Genomic DNA, 22,953 nt, shown 5'->3' on the forward strand with positions numbered 1-22,953 from the left:
TATTTTGAATTGAATTCGCTGGGCAATCGGGAGCCAGTGTAGGGATTGGCAGAGAGGGGAGGCAGACGCTGAGCGGTTGGTAAGGTGGATAAGCCTGGCAGCAGCGTTCATGATAGACTGAAGAGGGGATAGCCTATGAAGTGGTAGGCCTATGAGAAGGGAGTTGCAATAGTCGAGGCGAGAAGTAACAAGGGAGTGAATGAGTAGCTTGGTGGTTTCAGTTGTTAAAAAGGGGCGAATTTTAGAGATGTTGCGGAGGTGAAGTCTACAAGCTTTTGACAATGATTGGATTTGGGGCTGAAAGGACAGGTCAGAGTCCAGGATTACACTTGGTACCCTGGCATGAGGGGAGGGATTGATGGTTGCATAACTAATTTTGATAGAAAAGTCATGGAGGGGGGCACGGGCGGGAGGGAATATTACCAGCTCAGTTTTAGAGAGATTTCGTTTGAGGAAGTGGTGCGACATCCATGTTGATATGTCAGTAAGTAAGTTAGAAATACGAGAGGAGACTGAAGGAGTGAGGTGAGGAGTAGACAGATAGATTTGAGTGTCATCGGCGTATAGATGGTATTGGAAGCCGTGGGCGGTTATCAAGTGACCAAGGGAGGCGGTGTAGATAGAGAAGAGGAGGGGTCCAAGAACATAGCCTTGGGGAACCCCCACAGAAAGAGGCAATGGGGAGGAGGAGGTAGAGTTGTGGGTAACACTGAAGGAGCACTGTGATAGGTAGGAGGAGAACCAAGATAGAGCAGAATCTTGGAGGCCAAGGGAACAGAGTTTATTAAGAAGGAGTGGGTGGTCAACAGTATCAAAGGCCGCAGAAAGATCAAGTTTTAGAAGTATGGAGTAATGGCCATTGGTTTTAGCAGTTAGTAGATCGTTTGTGAGTTTTAGTAAGGCAGTTTCTGTAGAGTGCTGGGAGCGAAAGCCAGACTGTGAGGGATCAAGAAGGTTATTTTCACTGAGGTAGGAGCTGAGACGGTTGTAGACTAAGCGTTCTAGAAGTTTAGAAGTGAATGGGAGCAGTGAAATGGGTCTTAAGTTGTTCAGGTTGGTGAGGTCTAGTTAGGGCTTTTTAAGTATGGGAGTGATCTGTGCATGTTTTAGAGGGGAGGGGAAGGTGCCACTAAAGAGGGAGAGATTGAAGACGTGAGTAAGAGAGCATAGGATAGCGTAAGAGGGTGTCCGTAGTAGTTGTGAGGGAACAGGATCCAGGGAACAGGTGGTTAGGTGGGCATCTGAAAACAGTTTTTTAACCTCTTCAGTAGTAGCCAGTTCAAAGGAGGAGAGTGTTGACTGTGCTGTTAGGCAAGGTATGTTGAGTGGGGAAGATGTGCACGCAGTGGAGGTGTCCTCACGTATTACATCAACCTTGTCTTTGAAGTGATTGGCAATCTCTTGGGCAGTGAGTGAGTTAGTGAGTAGAGGGGGTGGGGGACGAAATAGAGAGTTAAAAGTTGAGAAGAGCCAGCGGGGACGGGATGACAGGGTAGTGATAAGAGAGACAAAGTAGGCTTGTTTGGCAGCATGGAGGCATGAATTCTATGTTTGGAGGGAAGATTTATATAGGGTGAAGTCCTGCAAGCATTTGGTTTTATGCCATCATCATTCAAGAGCACGGCAGTGTCTCTTGAGATTTCTACTTTTGTCAGTTTGCCAGGGTTGCAATGGTCGGGGCCTGATTCTGCGTGTAGTTAGAGAAGCAAGTGTGTCAAGTTATGACGAGAGCAAACTGTTGTAAACAGAGGTGGCCAGGTCAGGACAGGACAGGGGAGAGATTACGTCATGTACTGTAGGTGGTCAGTAGCAGAATAGAGGATAGAGGGGTTAAAGTAACGAAGGTTCCTACAAGTAATTGTTTGCTGCTTGGGGGGGTTGGGTGATTTGAGGCAAGGATACAGTGAAACTGATGAGGTTGTGATCAGAGAGAGGAAAGGGGATGTTGTTGAGTTTGCCAGCAGAGCAGAGATGGGAGAATATAAGGTCAAGGGTATTACCATTGGAGTGAGTGGAAGTGTGTGTCCATTGGGTTAGGTCAAAAGAGGAAGTTAGGTTGAAGAGGTGAGTTGTAGCTGTGCTGTTAACATTGACAGGGATGTTTAAGTCACCAAGAATGATAGTGGGTGTTTTAGAGGAGAGAAAGTAGGGTAGCCAGGCAGCAAAGTCATCGAAAAAGCGTGATGCTGGTCCAGGGGGCTGATAAATTGCTGCAATCCTTAGAGAAATTGGAGAAAATAGACGAATACAATGCATCTCGAAAGAAGAGAGTGACAGAGAGGGAGGGTTTGGAAGGACTTTGTAGGTGCATTGCGGGGATAAAAGGAATCCAACTCCACCTCCTTTCTGTCCGGTGGGTCTAGGGGAGTGAGTCCAATGCAGCCCACCATAGGAGAGGGCAGCAGGAGAAGCAGTGTCTGAATTTTGGGGCCAGGTTTCAGTTATGGTGAGTATGTTAAAGCTATGAGAGATAAAAAGGTTGTGCACAGATGTAAGCTTGTTACAGATGGAGCGAGCATTCCAAAGGGCACATGAGATTGTGGGGCTGATTTTTGTTTGGGTACAGCATTGCTTGACTGCATAATTACCAGTTAAAGTTGCGCAGTACTAAATAGCAAAAAATGGCATGGTCAGGAAGGGGGTAAAGTAATCAAAATTCCAAAACCTTTTTTTTGTTATGGATAGAGATTGAAAGTACTAGAACTCCTGTCAGTTTTTTTGTGCTGTCTAAGTCACCTTTTCTATTTTGATGACCAGTGTCACCAGGGAAGAAAGCAATGGGAAATCTTCCAGTGGGGACATCTGTTGCAATGAGAATTGTCTATCATTGGCTATACATGTTAGGTTTTTTTTTTTGGCCAGGGGGGCACATTTTTCTGTGCGCACAAACAAGATGGATGGAGGAACCCCCCTCCCCGCTGATACAATGCATTCTAACAGCGGAATCAATAGCTGTCAATACACTGATCAGCAGCTGACTGGTTGCAGCCTCTAATTGGGGAAAATGTTTCAACATGTCCCTTAGAAGTCAAGGAAACAGTCTAGTTCTGTTTAGTGTGGATGGCCACACACAGTGATCAAAATCTAGCCTGTCCCTGCTATCCAAAACAAATCAAAAAGTATTTGCTTTACTTTAAAAAATAACTCTTTCATTCTTGCAAAATTCTTATTTTCCCATGTATTTGAGCTGTGCCCACATTGCATGGGTTACCTGCGCATCTTTTCCAGGGGCTCAAGGAAAAGCTGTACTTACCGATCCTTCGTTCCTCCAGAAAAAAGCGCTCCTCCATGTCCAGCGGTAGACTTTTTCTGCTGTCATATCTAGAGCAGGTCTATGGGCATGAGGTCGGGAACAGTACATTCACAAGACCGCTAAGACCGAGGCAAGAGCAGCATGGACAGGCCTTTTCACTCGGAGGATCGGTGGATTAGGGAAGTATATCTCCGCTCTGCAAGCAGTTAACCCATTCAGTGCGGGCACATCCCCACTGCATGGGGAAATAACATTTTTGCCCAGAGTTCTTTAACACTCTTAAGTTGTCCTTCAGCCACAGCTGATGATAGATTGAGGTAAGATGCCAATCACAGCTCATCCCTGAGCTAAGAAATGCCTGTTATCAGCATTTCCTTTTCTCAGCTTTGTCATTGCCTTGTCTCACGATCCTGTGTCATTATATATTTACACTGATATGAGTTCAGCCTCATCAGTGCCCATCAGTTCAGTCTCATAGAAAAACTTATTACAAAATTTTATAACAACATTTTTTGTTTTTTCAGCATTTTTGGTATTTTTTCGTTTGTTTATCAAAAGAAAAAAAAAAACCCCAGTGGTGATTAAAAACCCCCAAAATAAAGCTCTATCTGTCTAAAAAAAATGATAAAAACTTCAGATGGGTACAGTTTTGCATAACCATGCAATTGTCATTCAAACCGCACTGAAAGCTGAAAATTGGCCTGGGCAGGAAGGGGGTGAAAGTGCCCAGTATGCAATTGGTAAATAGGGGGCAATTAGTGCTCTCTCTCCACTCCTGCCAAATGCCAGATTACAGTGCCTTGAAAAAGTATTCATACCTTTTGAAATTTTCGACATTTTGTCATGGTGCAACCAAAAAGGTAAATTTATTGGGGTTTTATGTGATTGTGAACAACACAATGTGGCACATAATTGTGAAGTGGAAGTGGAAGGAAAATGATAAATGGTTTTAAAAATGTTTTACAAATATGTGAAAAGTGTTGCTTGCATTTGTAGTCAGCCCCCTTTACTCTGATACCCTTAACTAAACTCTAGTGGAACCAATTGCCTTCAAAAGTCACCTCATTAGTAAATAGAGTCCACTTGTGTGCAATTTAACCTCCCTGGCGGTATGATTCTTTCCGATTTTAGGTGCTGAAAGCGGTACCATTATTTTGCATGTAATTCTTAAGAACAAGCAGCACAAACCAACTATTTACATATTTTTTTTTTTTTTTTTTTTACTTTGCTCTCTTCTTTATAACATCTCGGGTATGATAAAGTTTGAAACACAAAATCATAAATTATAATATATTAAATAACTATAAATAAGTTAATGTATGTATATATACAGTCAGGTCCATAAATATTGGGACATCGACACAATTCCAATCTTTTTGGCTCTATACACCACCACAATGGATTTGAAATGAACCAAACAAGATGTGCTTTAACTGCAGACTTTCAGCTTTAAGTTGAGGGTATTTACATCCAAATCAGGTGAAAGGTGTAGGAATTACAACAGTTTGTATATGTGCCTCCCACTTTTTAAGGGACCAAAAGTAATGGGACAATTGGCTGCTCAGCTGTTCCATGGCCAGTTGTGTGTTATTCCCTCATTATCCCATTTGCAAGGAGCAGATAAAAGGTCCAGAGTTCATTTCAAGTGTGCTATTTGCATTTTTATAATCTGTTGCTGTCAACTCTCAATATGAGATCCAAAGAGCTGTCACTATCAATGAAGCAAGCCATCATTAGGCTGAAAAATACAAAACAAACCCATCAGAGAGATAGCAAAACATTAGATGTGGCCAAATCAACTATTTGGCACATCCTTAAGAAAGAATGCACTAGTGAGCTCAGCAACACCAAAAGACCCGGAAAACCACGGAAAACAACTGTGGGCGATGACCGAAGAATTATTTCCCTGGCGAAGAAAACACTCTTCACAACAGTTGGCCAGATCAAGAACACTCTCCAGGAGGTAGGTGTATGTCAAAGTCAACAAGCAAGAGAAGACTTCACCAGAGTGAATACAGAGGGTTCACCACAAGATGTAAACCATTGGTGAGCCTCAAAAACAGGAAGGCCAGATTAGAGTTTGGCAAACAACATCTAAAAAAGCCTCCACAGTTCTGGAACAACATCCTATGGACCGATGAGACCAAGATCAACTTGTACCAGAGTGATGGGAAGTGAAGAGTATGGAGAAGGAAAGGAACTGCTCATGATCCAAAGCATACCACCTCATCAGTGAATCATGGTGGTGGTAGTGTCATGGCGTGGGCATGTATGGCTGCAAATGGAACTGGTTCTCTTGTATTTATTGATGATGTGACAGGATGAATTCTGAAGTGTTTCGGCAATATTATTTGCTCATATTCAGCCAAATGCTTCAGAACGCATTGGACGGCGCTTCACAGTGCAGATGGACAATGACCTGAAGCATACTGCGAAAGCAACCAAAGAGTTTTTTAAGGGAAAGAAGTTAAATGTTATGCAATGGCCAAGTCAATCACCTGACCTGAATCCGATTGAGCATGCATTTCACTTGCTGAAGACAAAACTGAAAGGAAAATGCCCCAAGAACAAGCAGGAACTGAAGACAGTTGCAGTAGAGGCCTGGCAGAGCATCACCGGGTATGAAACCCAGCGCCTGGTGATGTCTATACTTTCCAAACTTCAGGCTGTAATTGACTGCAAACGATTTGCAACCAAGTATTAAAAAGTGAAAGTTTGATCTATGATTGTTAATCTGTCCCATTACTTTTGGTCCCTTTAAAAAGTGGAAGGCACATATACAAACTGTTGTAATTCCTACACCATTCACCTGATTTGGATGTAAATACCCTCAAATTAAAGCTGAAAGTCAGCAGTTAAAGTACATCTTGTTTGTTTCATTTCAAATCCATTGTGGTGGTGTATAGAGCCAAAAAGATTAGAATTGTGTCGATGTCCCAATATTTATGGACCTGACTGTATATATGTATGTGTGTGTGTGTGTGTGTGTGTGTGTGTGTGTATATATAATATATATATAATATACTTTGTGTGTGTGTATATTTTTATATATATATATATATATATATATAAATAATCACAATCATTCAGTGTAAAACAAGCGCGATACAGATCCTTGGAACGCAATGTGTTCCATGCGAATGCTGGAACCAGAAGTGATGCGATGGCGCTGTACGCTTTTCATCATCCAACGTCTTCAGCTGCGCGTACAGCGGCATCACATGCAGACTTGGGGACTTGTGCACTGAGATTTTGCCAAAAGGGGCCTGGAAATCCTTTAACCGGTTGCCGACCGCCGCACGACTATATACTGCGGCGGTCAGCCCCGGCCAGGCAGAGTGACGTATCGGTACGTCACTCGCCTGTCACTGACTTGCGAGCCTATCGCGGGCGGGCGCGCGCCCGCCGAGGCGCGCGCCCGCCGCGGCTCGTTCACAGGCAAGTCAGTGCGTGTGACCGGCGGACTCGATGTCCGCCAGTCACACTGCGATCGCTCCTGTGAAGGGAGAAAGACAGAGCAGCTTGCGTAAACAAGCTGCCTGTCAGTTCTCCCTGTGTAAAAGTAAAGATCTGACCGTTCTACTATGTAGAACGGTGGATCTTTGCTTTTACACCAATAGGAATGTCCCTACACAGTAAAAAGCACGCCCCTAGGACACACTTAACCCCTCCCTGTCCAATAAAGTTAACCCCTTCCCTGCCAGTGTCATTTTTGCAGTAACAGTGCATATGTATAGCACTGATTACTGCAGTAATGTCACTGGTAACCCCAAAAGTGTCAAAAATGTCAGTCAAGGGTCCGATCTGTCCGCCGCAATGTCGCAGTACCGAAAAAAAAATCGCAGATCGCCGCCATTACGCGTTAAAAAAAAAAACACCAAAAATGACAAAAATCTTTCTCTTTGTTAGTAAACGCGATAACTTTTGCGCAAACCAATCAAAATACGCTTTTTGCGATTTTTTTTTACCAAACATAGGTAGCATAAAAGAAATTGGCCGAAAAATTTTAAAAAATTTTGATTTTTACTTTTTTTTTTTGGGGAATTTCATATAAAAAAATGTGAAAAATATTGTTATTTTTGCAAAATTTACGCTCTTTTTTTGTTTATAGCGCGTGATCAAAAAATCGCACAGGTGATCAAATACCACCAAAAGAAAGCTCTGTTTGTGGGAAAAAAAGGACGTCAAATTCGTTTAGGTACAGCGTCGCACGACCGCGCAATTGTCCGTTAAACTCACGCAGTAAAAAATCGCAAAAAAACCCCTGGTCCTTTAGCAGCCAAATCCTCCGGGGCTTAAGTGGTTAAGAATGCCTATCTTTCAGGGTTTGTTTACATCAGCCTGCATGATAAAATTCAGTAATGCACTGTGTACATTTTTTTTCTCTTCTGTCCGGTGAAGGGTGCTGCAAAAAAATAAAGCATGTCTGTATTTAATGCAATGCATCACAGCTCACGAAGATGTAAAAAAAAAAAAAGTATTTGGAGGAAGCTAAGAAGGTACATTTTGAGTTAGGAATACATATTTGAATAGATTGTTTAATAGAGTTTAGTGCCAATTTAGGTTTCTTGAAAGGAAAATCAGATGTACAGACATAGGTTGGCCAACAAGGTGTCTTGCTGTTCTAATTATATTTTTATTTATTTTAAATATATACAGTGTATATTTTATACACTATATTATTGTAAAGTTACAGTAACCATACCTTATTTTTATTTACATAAATATGCATACTTGCTTGCCCAAGTGTATATGCTTCTAGTAAAAGACTAAAGAGAGAGAACTATGGCTAGGACCTCCAGAACCAGCTTGTTGTACAAAGAACAAGCAAGCTTTTCAGACACATTGCGGTTTCTTCTGTTTGGCTAGAAGTTATAATCAATCATTTAATCATAGTGAAGCAATTCTGAGTATACAGTACATCAAATCACAGATAATTAAACATCATCTTTTTTTTTTTCATAGTACTGTACTATAGAATGGAAATTGAGAAATGGTCCCAAATGACCGCAAAAGTAGCTTTAGCAGTTGCCATCATTCAATGTAAACCAAATGGGAAAAGTAGCAGAAGGTATGCTGAAGAACTGGCCAAAAATGTTTCTAATCATGATGCCAAGATGAAGAATAAGGTGATGGAACTGGAAGCTGAAATTCTTAGTTTGCGGCAAGAACTTCTTTTACACAAAATTCATAGCAAATCAAACTTCGAACACGGTAAGAATCCTTTAGAGAACTTTAAAGGTGCATTATGGGTTACATAAAAAACAAACATACATACTCCTCTCCAGGCTACAACTATCCCATGCCTGCTTTAAGACCGAAAGAGATGAGCGATTACCTGAAAGCTGATTACTAAGCTCTCAGTCTGCTTTTAATAGAGAATATTTCCTGTCTGTCACTGACCCTGCCCTGCTGCTCCAGAACTACTAAAGCATCAGGCTGGAGAGGGGGGCAGGCATGGCTGACTTTGACATTCAACTGCACCCTGAATGGCAGAGTCAGCTGTCATGCAAGAAGGTGGTTGGATCCCAACAATATTGTAAGGATCCTTCCTGAACTTGAAGCGGCTCTGCCCCGACAGCTGATAGCGGCAGTAAGAGCAGTAGGTTCTCTTTAAAGGAACCCTGAAATATAGAGATTGCTGTTACTGAATACCTGAATATGATGGTTGTTTGAGTAGGTAATTTGATGTTCTGTAGATGGTAAAGGACTAAGTTAGGCCCAAGGGTTTTAAAGGAGAAGTTCAGCCAAAGCTTGTTTGGCTGTACTTCTCCTTTGGATCACAGGAGTGCAGTTTGTTTTGCACTTCTATGACCCATTTTCAGCAGAGAGCGATCTGAAGTTCACTCTCAGCTGATGTCAGAGTCGGTCCAGGCTCAGGAGTCAGCACGACCATGGAGTCTGCCTGCTGCCTGGACCGGCACCCAACTCAACCTCTCAGCGAGCCACTGGGAGCCTGAGCTGGCTGCTCCCTCCCCGGCCACAGCCCAATGCTCCAGTGAGCGAGAAGGGTGCAGAGCAGAGAGCTGTTGATTGACAGTCAGCAGCTCTCTGCTCACGAACCTGTGACTGACAGTCAGTGGTGTTTGATCGCTCGGTTCTCAGTGTTAGAGGTGACAGAAGACAGATGCAGCATCTCTTTTAAGTTTTAAAAGAGGGATAACAGTTAATGTATATGTCTATAATTTCTTTTATTTTCAGTGTGATATACAGTTATCTTCACGTCGACACGTTAAAGTTGAACTATACCCATAACATCTGGGTAAAAATTGGATTTTTGTACTTCATTTCTCTGAGTTCATTGATGGACACAGCACTCCATAACTACTGGGTTATATTGCCTCCTGCAGGAGTAGAACTAGGTGGAACAAAAAGCACCTGGCTACGCCCATGTGCTGTCCTCTGCTTGGTATGTAACCACCTTCTCTGCTCTAGGGAATAAGTTTAGTAGCAAGCAGTATTAGAAGTATCAGAACTCCATAGAGGGGTGGGTGCTGTGTCCGTCGATGAACTCAGAGAAATGGATTTTACGGTAAGTACAAAAATCCCATTTTCTCTTTCGTTCATTGACGTACACAGCGCTCCATAAATCATAACAAGTAGGACGTCCAAAAGCAGTGCCAAAAAGGAAGATGAGGGTTGGGGAAAATAACCAAAGGCTAATCATAAGAGCTCTTAACCAGGACACATGAGCCTTAACCACTTAAGCCCCGGAGGATTTGGCTTCTCAAAGACCAGGGCCTATTTTGCGATTCGGCACTGCGTGATTTTAACGGACAATTGCGTGGTCGTGCGATGCTGTACCCAAATGAAATTGACGTCCTTTTCCCACAAACAGGGCTTTCTTTTGGTGGTATTTGATCACCTGTGCAATTTTTCTTTTTTGTGCTATAAACAAAAAAAGAACGTCAATTTTAAAAAAATAACAATATTTTTCACATTTTTTTTTATATGAAATTCCCCAAAAAAATGTAAAAATAAAATTTTTTTAACATTTAAGGCCAATTTGTTTTCTGGTACAAATTTTTGGTAAAAAAAAAAAACAATAAGCGTATTTTGATTGGTTTACGCAAAAGTTATTGCGTTTACTAACTAAGGGAAAGATTTATGTCATTTTTATTGTGTTTTTGTTTTTTTTTGCTTTTTGCGGGACTGCGACATTGCGCCAGACAGATCGGACCCCTGACTAAAATTATTGACACTTTTGGTGGTACCAGTGACATTACTACAGTAATCAGTTCTATACATATGCACTGTTACTGTAAAAATTACACTGGCAGGGAAGGGGTTAACTTTATTGGTGATCAAGAGGTTAAGTGTGTCCCTAGAGGCGTGATTCTAACTGTCAAGGGGCGTGGCTTGTGATGTAACCACAGAGACATACGATCCTACATAGCAGGATCGTATGATCTCTGCAGTTACACCAGGGAGAATGACAGGCGGCTTTGTTTACATTAGCCGCATGCCTTTCTCCTTCTCCAGCGGGAGATCACGAGTGGCCGGCGGAAATCGGAGCCGCCGGTCACTCGCGCGGGGATGGCCGTGAATGAGTACTACGTTGCTTTGCCCAGGAGGGGCTGATTGCCGCAGTAAATATACTGTGGGCGGTCGGCAAGTGGTTAACTGGGTCACAGGAGCCCTGTCTGAAAAATAAAAGTTTAAAGAAAAACACCCCTCAAGAGGGAACAGCCCCTCTTAAACAGCAGCCTGCAAAACTTTGAGGCCAAAAGAAGCATCCGCAGATGCCAAAGTATCTACCTTTATAGAATTTTGTGAAGGTATTCACCGACGACCAAGTGGCCTCCTTTCAAACTTGCGATATTGATGCCTGATGACGGAAGGCCCAAGAAGCACTCAGCGCCTGAGTAGAATGCGCCGTAATAGGCAAAGGTGGAACCTGACCTTTAATGGAATAGGCCTCAGTCACGGTCTGTCTGGTCCATCTGGAGATGGTAGCCAAAGAGGTGGCCAGCCCTTTTCTTGGTCCGTCCGTAACCACAAAAAGTGAGTCTGACCTCCAAAAGGACTCAGTAGCTGCCAGACACACCCAAATCGCATGAACCACATTCAAGGTATGCAAAGCAAATTCCTTGGGATGAGCCAGCTTGGGACACAAGGAAGGCAACACAATGTCCTCATTCAAATGGAAGTCGGAGACAACTTTGGGCAGGAATGATGGACAGGGAGGAAGAACCACTTTATCCCTATAGACCACTAAATAGGGACTGCGACAGGATAATCCAGCCAATTCCAATACCTTGCGGGCTGAGGTAATAGCCACCAAGAATGTTCCCTTCTGGGATAACGTAGGCAAGGGAATCTCCTGAATATTCTCAAATGGAGGTTTCTTGGGAACCGAAAGTACTAAATTTAAATCCCATATCGACAAAAGAGTTTGTACAGGCGGAGCCACATGTCAAACCCCCTGAATGAAGGTACGAACTAAAGAGTGTGTGGCTAGATTGTCAGGGCAGACACCTGGCCCTTGATAGTACTCAAGTCTAACTTCTTATCAATGCCCTGTTGAAGAAAGGTTAAGATCCGAGCCACAGAAAGGATGGAGGATGAGCGCCCATCGACTCTCACCAAGAAATGTACACTTTCCACGTACAATGGTTTATCTTGCTAGAAGACTTCCTCGCCTTCACCATAGTAGGGATTACTGATCCAGACAGACCTCTATCCCTCAGTACCTGACTTTCAATAGCTAAGCCATTAAAACCAGCGACTGTAAATCAGGATGGCATGAAACCTTTGGGACAACTGGTCTTCTCTGAGAGAAAGCCTCCAAGGGACTTTTATGGCCACCAGACTGATTGGGAGATCCTCACCCTTGATTACTCGCAGGAATTGCGGAAGAAGCCTGAGCCAAGGATGATACTGGCCTTACCGTGGTCTTGGATGCCTGCGGTGTCTGCCAGAGGAACTTGTGCTCTCGCCACAAACCTCAGTATCCTCCTGTGGAGCTGTCTTGAAGGTGGATACCACCAGACTCAGAACCTGTATGCAAAATGGGAGAGAGAACTACTGTATCTGGGTGACAGCAGCCAGTGAATCACAGCCTGTGGTTCCTAAAGTTTGTTCAGGGGAAGGACCACCCTTGTCAGAATTAGAAATAGACCTAGATAAATCAATTCCTTGTCAGGGTTAGGGTGGACCTTAGGTAGTTCGGACATTAGCTGAACCTTTGCAGGAATTAAAATCCGCATAAGGAGACTCTGGACCTAAAAAAAACCTGAAAAGGACAAGCTTCATCCCCCCTTTCTATGTACCCCCAAAACAATAATTTTGTGGATCCCCTTGATGCTCATGAAGGGCTACAGCATGCAGTATATTCCCTGTGCTCTCTGCAATTCTGCACCCTCTGCAAGGGGACCCCTTCCTAAACGTAGGACACACGTTAGGGGAGACTCTGCACCGGTCTCTGCACTGGGGCCCCCCCTTCCACTATACCCACACTTCAAACAGTGGGGCATGCACCTAGGGATCTCCTACACTGGGACCCTTCCAGTCTACCAGGGCAGGACACACTATCCCAGGACCCTTACAGAGTGGGGATAGCACGGAAGACCCCAGGGGTCTTCGCTGCATCCTCTGCCTTGAGACCCCACTAGACTCCAGGTCCAAGCAGGGGGGGAAAGGGAGTGGGAGAAGCCCAGCTCACTGAGGGATTTTTAAGGATGGGAGGAGGGAACCTGCAGGCAGGTCCGACTGTCCCTGGAGGTTACATATGCAACGTAGCTGGATAGGCCAAAATTACCGAATGTGTTTGTGAACAGAGTAGTCAGCGAAAAGCAGCAGGTTAACACCATCGATAGAGAGAGGGCGGGAACCTCTGGAGAATAGCAGGAGAATTTATCGGTGTAATAGAGAGTGCACGTTTTTGTGCGACTATATCAGAAGGCTTCCCAATGCGATGCGCACGCTCCACTACACATGGAGTCAGGAATGGCTCTGGGACAAAGTTCAGCGAGCGTAGGTGCAGAAAAGTATTCAGGAAGGCTCACTATGCGCAAATTATTACGCCTTGAGTGGTTCTCAAGGTCGTCTATATTATCCTGAATTTCCCTGTGTGACTGGGAGATGTGGACCATAGCTGCAGACTGTGCTGTGACTTCATCCTCTAAGGATTAGATTTCATTCCTCAGTATGGGTGATCCTCTGGGCATGAGCCTGTAGATCAAGGTGCAGTTGTTCCATGCCTCTCTGGACTGCTTTGTCTACAGCCTCAGTAGGGGTGGGGGAGAGGAGGGCAACCACTGCCTGTTCAATGCCGGCAGGAGAGGCTGGGTTAAGTGTCGTTGGCTCATTGGGAGCTGGGTTGAAAGTACTTTCATTTGTGCTGGGAGCAGGTGCCATATTGGCAGCAGCAGTTGCTGTGTCACTGGCGAGCTGCTGTGTGAGAGGAGCGATGACTGTGCGATCGCTCCACAAAGCGATCCATCTGTTACAAACAAGGACCGCTGAACAGATGGGGGTGTCCTCCGGGCACATGCAGGCTTTGGAAGAGGAGGGCGGCGGGAGCTCTCTCTGCTCACCTCCTGTCCATGCGGGCCAGAACTGGAAGCTTTGTTTTACTATTATGTACTAATTTATGTACCAATTTATGATTTTTATGTTTTTACTTTTGTTGTTTTATGCAAAATAAACTGCATCTGTTAAAAAAAAAAATGAAAGAATGATACAGGGAACAAATATTAAACATATGAAGAAAGGGAGGTGCAAAAAGGTTTGGAAAGCCAAGACACTAGCTAAAATCTATCAGTAATTAGAAAGCAATTCTGCCCCTTGTCAGTGCAAATTAATATTGGCTGGTTCAGTCTCAACTGATGGCCTATGGAAATGTGTCTCATTACCAAGGTGTCACATCTCATGATGGGTAAAAGCAAAGAGCTCTCTCAAGACCTTTAAAACCTTATTGTTGCAAAAAATACTGATAGCATTGGTTACAGGAGGATTTCTAAACTTCTGAATGTTCTAGTGAGCAGTGAGCACTGTTGGGGCCATATTTTCGAAGTGGAAAGAACATAATCATTTCACTCTAAACCGGCCACAACCAAGTACTCCTCGCAAGATTTCTGACAGAGGAGTAATAAAAATTCTCAGAAGAGTTGTCTGAGAGTCAAGGACAACTTTTGGAGAGCATCAGCAAGACCTGGAAATAGCAGATACAATTGTTTCAAAGAAAACAATAAGTAATGCACTCAACTGCAATGGCCTGTATGCACGCTCACCATGCAAAACTCCATTGCTGAAGAAAAAGCATGTGGAAGCTCGTTTTAAGTTTGCTGCACAACACTTAGACAAGCCTGTGAAGTACTGGGAGAATATAGTCTGGTCAGCTGAGACCCACCAAAATTGGGACTCAAAGTTGAAATTTACTTGGATGCCATAATAAACACCATGTTTGGAGGTCAAATGGCACTATACATCACCCTAAAAACACCATAACCACAGTGAAGTTTGGAGCTGGGAAGGTCATGGTCCGGGGTGGTTTTTCAGCTTACTTTACTGTCAAACTTCCTATCATTGGAGGAAGGATAAATGGAAAAATGTATCAAGCCATTCTTGATAAAAATCTGTTGCCATCTACCAGGATGATGAAGATAAAATGAGGGTTGACATTTCAGCAAGATAATGATCCCAAACAAAGCCAAGGAAACTCTCAATTGGTTTCAAAGAGAGACAATAAAGCTTTTAGACTGCCCTAGCCAGTCACCTGACTAGAATCCAATAGATACAGTATCTATAGAATGAACTAAAGTTCATAGAAGAGGCCTAAGGAACCTTCAAGATTTGAAGACTGTGTAGGAGAATGGATCAAAACCACACCAGAGCAATGCATGCAACTAATTTCTCCATACAGGAGGGGCATTGAAGCTGTCATTGCCAACAAAGGATTTTGTTTGAAGTATTAAATTTATTTCAGTTAACACTTTTTCCCTGTCATTCTATTTTATTACATAACTTAATTTCTGAACTTATTTGTTTTGGTTTCTTTGTATGAATGGATAGGTGTTCACACTGATCCGACTCGAAGTCGCCCCGACTTCAGGCGACTAATGAAATCGCCCATGTAGTGCGACTTCTGCGTGGCTTTCAACAACTTCACATAATGGAAGTCAATGCAAGTCGCTCCGACTTTGCAAAAAAAAGTGGAACCTTTTTCTAAGTCGGAGTGACTTGAGTCACTCTGATTAGAACGGTTCCATTGCACAGCATTGGAAGCTACTTGTCAGGCGACCAAGTCGTAGGCTTGCCTGTAGGTAAAAGTGTCAAAAAGCGGGATACTACCGCTTTAAGGCGTCGGCATACCAAGATATTTTGTACAATTTCATGCTCCAAACTTTGTGAGAACAGTTTGGGGATAGTCCTTTCCGGTTTCAACATGACTGCACACCAGTGCACAAACAAGGTCCATAAAGACATGGATGAGCGAGTTTGGTGTGGAGGAACTTGACTGGCCTGCACAGAGTCCTGACCTCAACCTGCAAGAACACCTTTGGGATAAATTAGAGCAGACACTGCAAGCCAGGTCTTCTCGTTTACATCAGTGCCTGACCTCACTAATGCACTTCTAAAAGTATGGTCAAACATTTCCATAGACAGTCCTAAACCTTGTGGATAGCCTTCCTAGAAGAGTTGAAGCTGTTATAGCTGCAAAGGGTGGGCCAACTCAATATTGAACCCTACAGTCTAAGACTGGAATGCCATCAAAGTTCATGTGTGTGTAAAGGCAGACATCCCAATACTTTTGGTAATATAGTGTACAATGGATTTGGACTATTTCATACACTCTATTTACCTTTGCTAGATTCCATTTTGATATGGACTTTTGTTTTTAGCAATTTATTTTTACTATGTTAGTGCGGCAACATATATGATATATAGGAAAAATGATCACCCCCCATTATGTAAGTATGTTGTTGAACCACCTTTTGCTTTAATTACAGCCTTTTAGTGTGCTGGGATAGGTCTCTACTAACTTTGCACATCTAGACTTTGCAATATTTGCCCTCTCTCCTTTGCAGAACTGCTCAGGTTCAGTTAAATTTGATGGTGACCGTTTGTGGACTGCAGTCTTCAAGTAATTTCACAGATTTTCACTTGAGGAAAGTCTTCTGCCTTCTGACAGAAAGTTGTCAATGGGAAGAAGGTTTACCTTTCAACATGACAATGAGCCAAAGGACACAGCAAAAATGACCACACAGTGGTTTAAGGAGAAAAAGGGGAATGTCCTTGCATAGCCTAGTCGGAGCCCAGACCTAAACCCCAAATCTGTGGAATGACTTGAAGACTGTAGTCCACAAACAGTCACCATCAAATTTTACTGAACTTCAGCAGTTCTGCAAGCAAGAGTGGGCAAATATTACAAGGTCAAAGTTAATAGAGACATATCCCAACAGACTAAAGGCTGTATTTAAAGCAAAATGTGGTAATCCTTTGTCCAACGCAGTGATTCTGTTTTTGAATTTTTTTTTTTTCTGACATGTTGGGGTTATATCTTTGACTTGGATGTTATATATTGCACTAGCAAATACAGCCCGATAAAACAAAAACGGTGTCTGTCTTCATTTCAGGCTGCAAAGCAACATTTGAATATTTTAGAGGGGGGGGGGGGAGGTTATTCTTTTCTATATCCACTATATTTATTCCATTAGAAGGGAAACTGAGCGATAATTTCAGGAGAATTTAAGAGTGTTATGAACAGCGGAATGTTGGCTACTGAATGTGGTTTTGAATTGCTCCAGTTGCAAAATATCTTTAGGATTTACTGAAGGTCATGCTTTCTATTAAAAGTGATTTCACTTAGAGAGTTTTTAGTATTCTCAGTAGAAAGTGCAGATTCTCAGCAATGGAGTTTGAAAGGTACATTTTCAAAAGAAAGGACAAAATGAAATGAGTGGTTCAGTATGAATCCTTTCAATCAGTTATCTAAAAATTATTTAAAAAATAGCACGTCTGCTTGTGTTCTAAAAGCTTTGGAGTGTTTTTAATTTTTACGCTTGTCCTTGACCTATTGATGACACAGTAATAAATGTTTTGTGTTAGCATGGAATGTATTTTGTTAAATGTTTTGAAAGTATATTAGGGAAGTATACATGGCATGTAAGGAGTTAAACATAGGGCTAGGTCTAAACAGAAAATTACATAAAAGTCCAATATGGAGTCCAAGAGGAAAACTCCTATGATCTGCTTCAAACTTATGGTTGCTATCCCAGGAGTAAGAAGTGAAGTCTATGAAAAAATACCAGACAGATAAATGTAGCTAACAATTTTTATTAAGCTCACAAACTGGCAACTCTCATGTAAAAAAAACTGCAACTCACTTTAGAAAAATGAATAATGCTGAATATTGCTGTTGTCCTGGGATCCCACTCTCCACTGGGCAGCCGCTGATTTGTCTCTGTATGATGGGGTAGAATGCTGGACCCCTGTGGTTGTTTATCTTTCTAAAACAAGTTTCAGTTTTTTACATGTGAGTTGCCAATTTGTGAGCTTAATAAAAATTGTTGATTTGGTGATTCACATTCTTCGCCTTAAATGTGTGTTTTAAAATATGTTTACCATAAGTGTATGAAAAAAAAAAAAAAAATTGCTGAAAGTAAATATTTTAAACCAGGAAGCATTTTTTAAAAAGTGGAGAATATGACCTCTTCACCATCATTATTACAGATAAGATAATTACATACATTGTTGATGTTTAATCACTAATGAACTGGCATTTATATGTAAATAAACAATGCATCAAACACTGTAATGAAGTTAACTTGAAAAATTAGAACCGCATTAAAGGAAAAAAGCTTAAGGTGATTCAAACAGAAAGGTCCTTTGTCTTATTAGGTTTTACAATCAATACCTATTTTAAATTGTTCCAAAATATACTAACAATAACAGTGTAGCTCTTTAATGTGCACGGTACAGGAATAAAAATATATCTACCTTAGTACCGGTTCACACTATAGCGATATAAGACATTGCATGTGATTCAGAGCGCACTGCTCTGAACATCACATGCGATGTCTGTGTGATGCAAATTCAGCCATACCGATTGGCCTGGCCAAGCCTTAGGCTCGGTTCACATATATGCGATGTGGGAACCCTGCGAATCCACTTCCATCACATTCAAATCGCAGGAAGTTCACAATGCTATATTTGAATCGCTGGGGGTGTCAATACAAAGTTAATGACACCCTCAGATCAGGTCGCATATCGCAGTGCAAACTGACAGTTCGGACATGAATCGGATCGCATTGGTGTAAACCACCATGCGATCTGATTCTGCCGCGGACCAAAAAAAGGGTCCTGTATGTGTTGTGTCTGAATGTGATGCAAATTTTCAGAGCAGTGAACTCCGAATCACATGCAATATCTGTCATCGCTATAGTGTGAACAGGGACTTAACTGTACAGTATGGGACACTGCTGTAGGGTTGCTTAGAAAAAGTAGGCAGAGTCAAACTCGTCAGTGCTGCAATAGTGAAGAGCCAGGAAAATACATTTTATGCTAGGTATTATAAAACCAGTTTTCCATAATTTTATGAGCTAGAAGAAAGAGCACGAAAGAAAAACAGGATTTTTGACTTGTCTGTAAATACTATATCTTGGAGTACAGTACAAGACTCAGGATAAATATTCATAAATCCTAGGCTAAAAAAATTGAAGTCAACAGCTACAAATACTGTAGTTGCTTACTTTTAATATTAGAACACATACCTGTCCTGGAATCCAGAGATCTCGGCACCCCAGCCGATGTTTCCATCAGCTCTTGGGTACTGCCGCCGCCATTGCCTTGCAGCCTCACAGCCAGTCTCCTACTGTGCGCATGCTATGCGCTTTGTGAATATTCCAGTGGTAGGGGAAGGAGGAAAGGGGCCGAACTTCTGGGTGATCTTGCCATGGCAAAAGCAGGTACCCATTACCCCCCCAAATCTACAAAATGTGGCACCAGAGGAGGGGAGGAGGCAGATAAGCGGAGCTTCCTTTTTTGGATGTAGCTCAGCTTTAACTACTTTATTATTTTATCTTCAGATTCTTCAGCCATCTTTTCAAGATAATCATCACTGTCTTCTAATATAACAATAGAAGCTGTGTTTGTGGATTGGTGAAAACTCAGTAAATCCTTGGGAGCCATACACAGACCCAAGGCCATGGGGATGGTCTATAATGTTGCTTTGGGCACTCACCTTGGCACTTTGCGCAAAACATATAGTTACAGTACCTGTAGGGTGCTTGGGTCCAGGGCTATGGTCCATCCCTATGGAACCCTAACCCTGAAGACCCCTTTGGGGGTATGCCCACCATGAGGGACAAAGCCTGGACCCTATACAAGGTTCAGCATTGTGGATGGGTAAGACAGGGTCCCCCTTGTGTATATATAAATTGGTATTGCGCAAACCAAAAAGTGAAACAATGGGACACAGGCACACAGTTGAGCCGGCAGATCCTGGAGATCTTTCGCACACAGGCTGCCAACATGGGTGCGGCCTCCCCACCTGCCTCACAATCCATCACACAGGAGGTAAGTGTGCAAAATAACTCCAGCCTCATGCCACTATGCTTTGGGAAAGAACCTACCCCCGCCCCACCGATAATGGCTCAACAAAACACCCTCAGCCTGCATGACCTACATGTGGTTGCAGCCGATATCAAAGAGGCTCTCTCAGCGGTGCTATCGGCGGCTATTGCGGACCTCCGCCATGACCGACATAACATAACAGAGCGAGTGTTAGGAAGTGATGTTCTCTATCTCTATGAGGAATCACACTTGGGGAAAATACAAACCACTCAAGATGCCCACACTATCCAGCTCAGAGATATCCAAAAGCACTTTTCTTTTTTTTTTTTTTTTGCTTGCACATAATATTGCTTCCTGTGGCCACTAGAGGCAGAGGAGAGCACCACGTAGAGAGGAGAGGAGAGGAGCCGTGATTGCCGTGCTGTGCAGGGGAGCAGACGTTCGGGGGAACAGCTGAGGGAGACACGGACAGAAGCCAGTGACTGAAGGGGGACTGCCGACGCAACATGAGGAACAGTACTGGAGGCGTGCAGGGACTGACTGACCGTACAGGATACAGGAGACAGCAGAAATGTGAGTGTGCTGAATCAGCTGTTTGACTGAGTGAGGGGGAGGGGGATCACACAGACAGGCACAGACAGCGTGCAGAGAGACTGACGGGGGGAGGCTGCAGGATCTTCCATCAGACGAGGAAAGACCAGGCCAGACAAGCAGTAGATCTGACAGTACCTAGTACCTTGATACCTGCAAGTACCTCTGTACTGGCAGTAGCACCTTAGCAACCAGGAAAAATACCTTAGACTGACTTGTGACTGACTGACCTGTGACTGACTGACCTGTGACTGACTGACCTGTGACTGACTGTGCTCTGCGACTGACTGTGCTCTGCGACTGACTGTGCTCTGCGACTGACCGTGCACTGTGACTGACCGTGACCTGCGACTGACCGTGACCTGCGACTGACTGTGACCTGCGACTGACTGTGACCTGCGACTGACTGTGACCTGCGACTGACTGTGACCTGCGACTGACTGTGACCTGCGACTGACTGTGACCTGCGACTGACTGTGACCTGCGACTGACCGTGACCTGCGACTGACTGGGCTCTGCGACTGACTGTGACTGACCGTGCTCTGCGACTGACCGTGCTCTGCGACTGACTGTGCTCTGCGACTGACCGCGCTCTGCGACTGACCGTGACCTGCGACTGACTGTGCTCTGCAACTGACTGTGACCTGCGACTGTGAGTACCTGTGAGTGTCTGGGAGTACCTGTGAAAGTCTGGGAGTAACTGTGAGTACCTGATTGTCTGGGAGTGTCAGTGAGTGTAGCGGAGTACCAGAGGGTGAGGAAGTAGAGTTAGGAAGCTAGGAAACAGCCACACAGTACAGACTTAAATTACTGAATGCCCATTAGATTAGATTAGTAGGTACAATGCCCCGCGGGTGTGGAGATGCGATTCGGTGTACATCTTGTGGTATGTATACGTTCCTCGATCAAGCGATCGTGGGAGAATAAAAATGCACAATATGTAAGCACGGTGCTTCCCTGGAAGCTCAGGTCCTGAATCTAGGAAAGCAGCTGGCAACACTGAGAAGACTCTCCATAACGATGGAGAGATGGGATCGTACCCAACAGGTGCAGGCCGGGGCCTGCACAGAGGAGGGAGGAGAAACAGAGGTGCAGGCATCAGAGCAGAATAGATGTGTGACAGTTAGGAGGGGTAGAAGGGAACAAGGCAAGGAGGCTGGTCCTGGGCTGGAGCACCCCAATAAATACGCCCTGTTGCGTGATGTTGGGGAAACCAGTCAGGGACCAGCATTGCTTGAGCAGAGTGACACCCCTAGCTGCCAGGGGAAGAACTCCTCCAGTGAGGCCAGGAGAAAGGGAAAGGAAAGACAGATGCTGGTGGTAGGGGACTCAATCATTAGAAGGACAGACAGTGCAATCTGTCACAAAGACCGTGAGCGCCGAACAGTCTGGTGTTTACCGGGCGCTCGGGTTCGGCACATCACGGATCAGGTGGACAGATTACTGGGTGGGGTTGGAGATGACCCAGCTGTCATGGTACACGTGGGTACAAATGACATAGGCAGAGGAAGATGGAGAGTCCTAAACGATTTCAGGGACTTAGACGCTAAGTTGAGAAGTAGGACCTCCAAGGTAGTGTTTTCAGAAATACTACCTGTACCTCGAGCCACACCAGAGAGGCAGCGGGAGATTAGGGAAGTTAACAAGTGGCTGAGGAGCTGATGTAGTAAGGAGGGTTTTGGGTTCCTGGAGAACTGGGCCGACTTTTCAGTCGGCCACCGGCTCTTTGGTAAGGACGGATTGCACCTAAATGGGGAGGGTGCAACCGTACTGGGTGAGAGGAAGGCCAAAAATTTAGAGGGGCTATTAAACTAGGTGATGGGGGGGAAGCTACAGATGTAGAATTAGCCAGCGGGGAGCAAGATTCATAGGGCACAAATGAGGACATTAGTGGTAGGGTGTTTGGAGTACCTAAATCCAAGGTGGGTACGGGGAAAAATCACAAGAGCAGCCTAAAAGCAACATCAAACGAGGATATAGTATGCAACCGTCAAAATTACGAGGTTTGTATACCAATGCCAGAAGCCTGGCAAACAAGATGGGAGAGCTGGAGCTGCTGATGTATGAAGAGGGCTTAGATTTTGTGGGGATAACAGAGACTTGGTTCGACAGCTCTCATGATTGGATGGCGACCATTCAGGGGTATTCAATGGTGTATAGATGGTGAACGTACCGACAAGAAACAATGCGGTACTTGACCTACCGATTACCAACAATACAGAACTGCTCATGGATATAGAAATACGGGGCAACTTAGGAAACAGTGACCATAGGTCAATAAGTTTCAGTATTAATTACAGTAATAGGAAACACAAGGGTAATATAAGGACACTGAATTTCAAAAGAACCAATTTCCCAAAACTGCGCTCTCTGCTAGAAAATATCAAATGGGATAGAACCCTGGGAACAAAGAACACGGAGGAAAAATGGGAGTTCAAGAGCATACTTAACAAAGGGATTGGCCAGTGCATTCCAAAGGGAAATACATTTAAAAATGCAGAACTAAACCCTGGGTTGCTAAACTCCAACATAAAAATGCATATTAATACTAAAGAAAAGGCCTTCAAAAAATACAAGGCTGAGGGGCCATT

At 43.7% G+C, this 22,953-nt stretch overlaps 1 protein-coding gene across 1 annotated transcript in view; it reads left to right on the forward strand.

The window, feature by feature from the left end:
• Nucleotides 1-8,232: 8,232 nt before the first annotated feature.
• The window catches only part of MEI4 (meiotic double-stranded break formation protein 4), a gene marked incomplete at both ends in the record, with an annotated part of 227,774 nt that continues 213,053 nt past the window's right edge, over nucleotides 8,233-22,953 (forward strand). Inside the window, one exon of the mRNA XM_082250892.1 lies at nucleotides 8,233-8,467. Within this exon, the coding sequence (XP_082107018.1) occupies nucleotides 8,233-8,467 (235 nt within the window). The remainder of the gene's footprint in view (nucleotides 8,468-22,953) is intronic.

Source organism: Pelophylax lessonae (assembly GCF_965119305.1).
Source record: "Pelophylax lessonae genome assembly, chromosome: 3".
Classification (NCBI taxonomy): domain Eukaryota; kingdom Metazoa; phylum Chordata; class Amphibia; order Anura; family Ranidae; genus Pelophylax; species Pelophylax lessonae.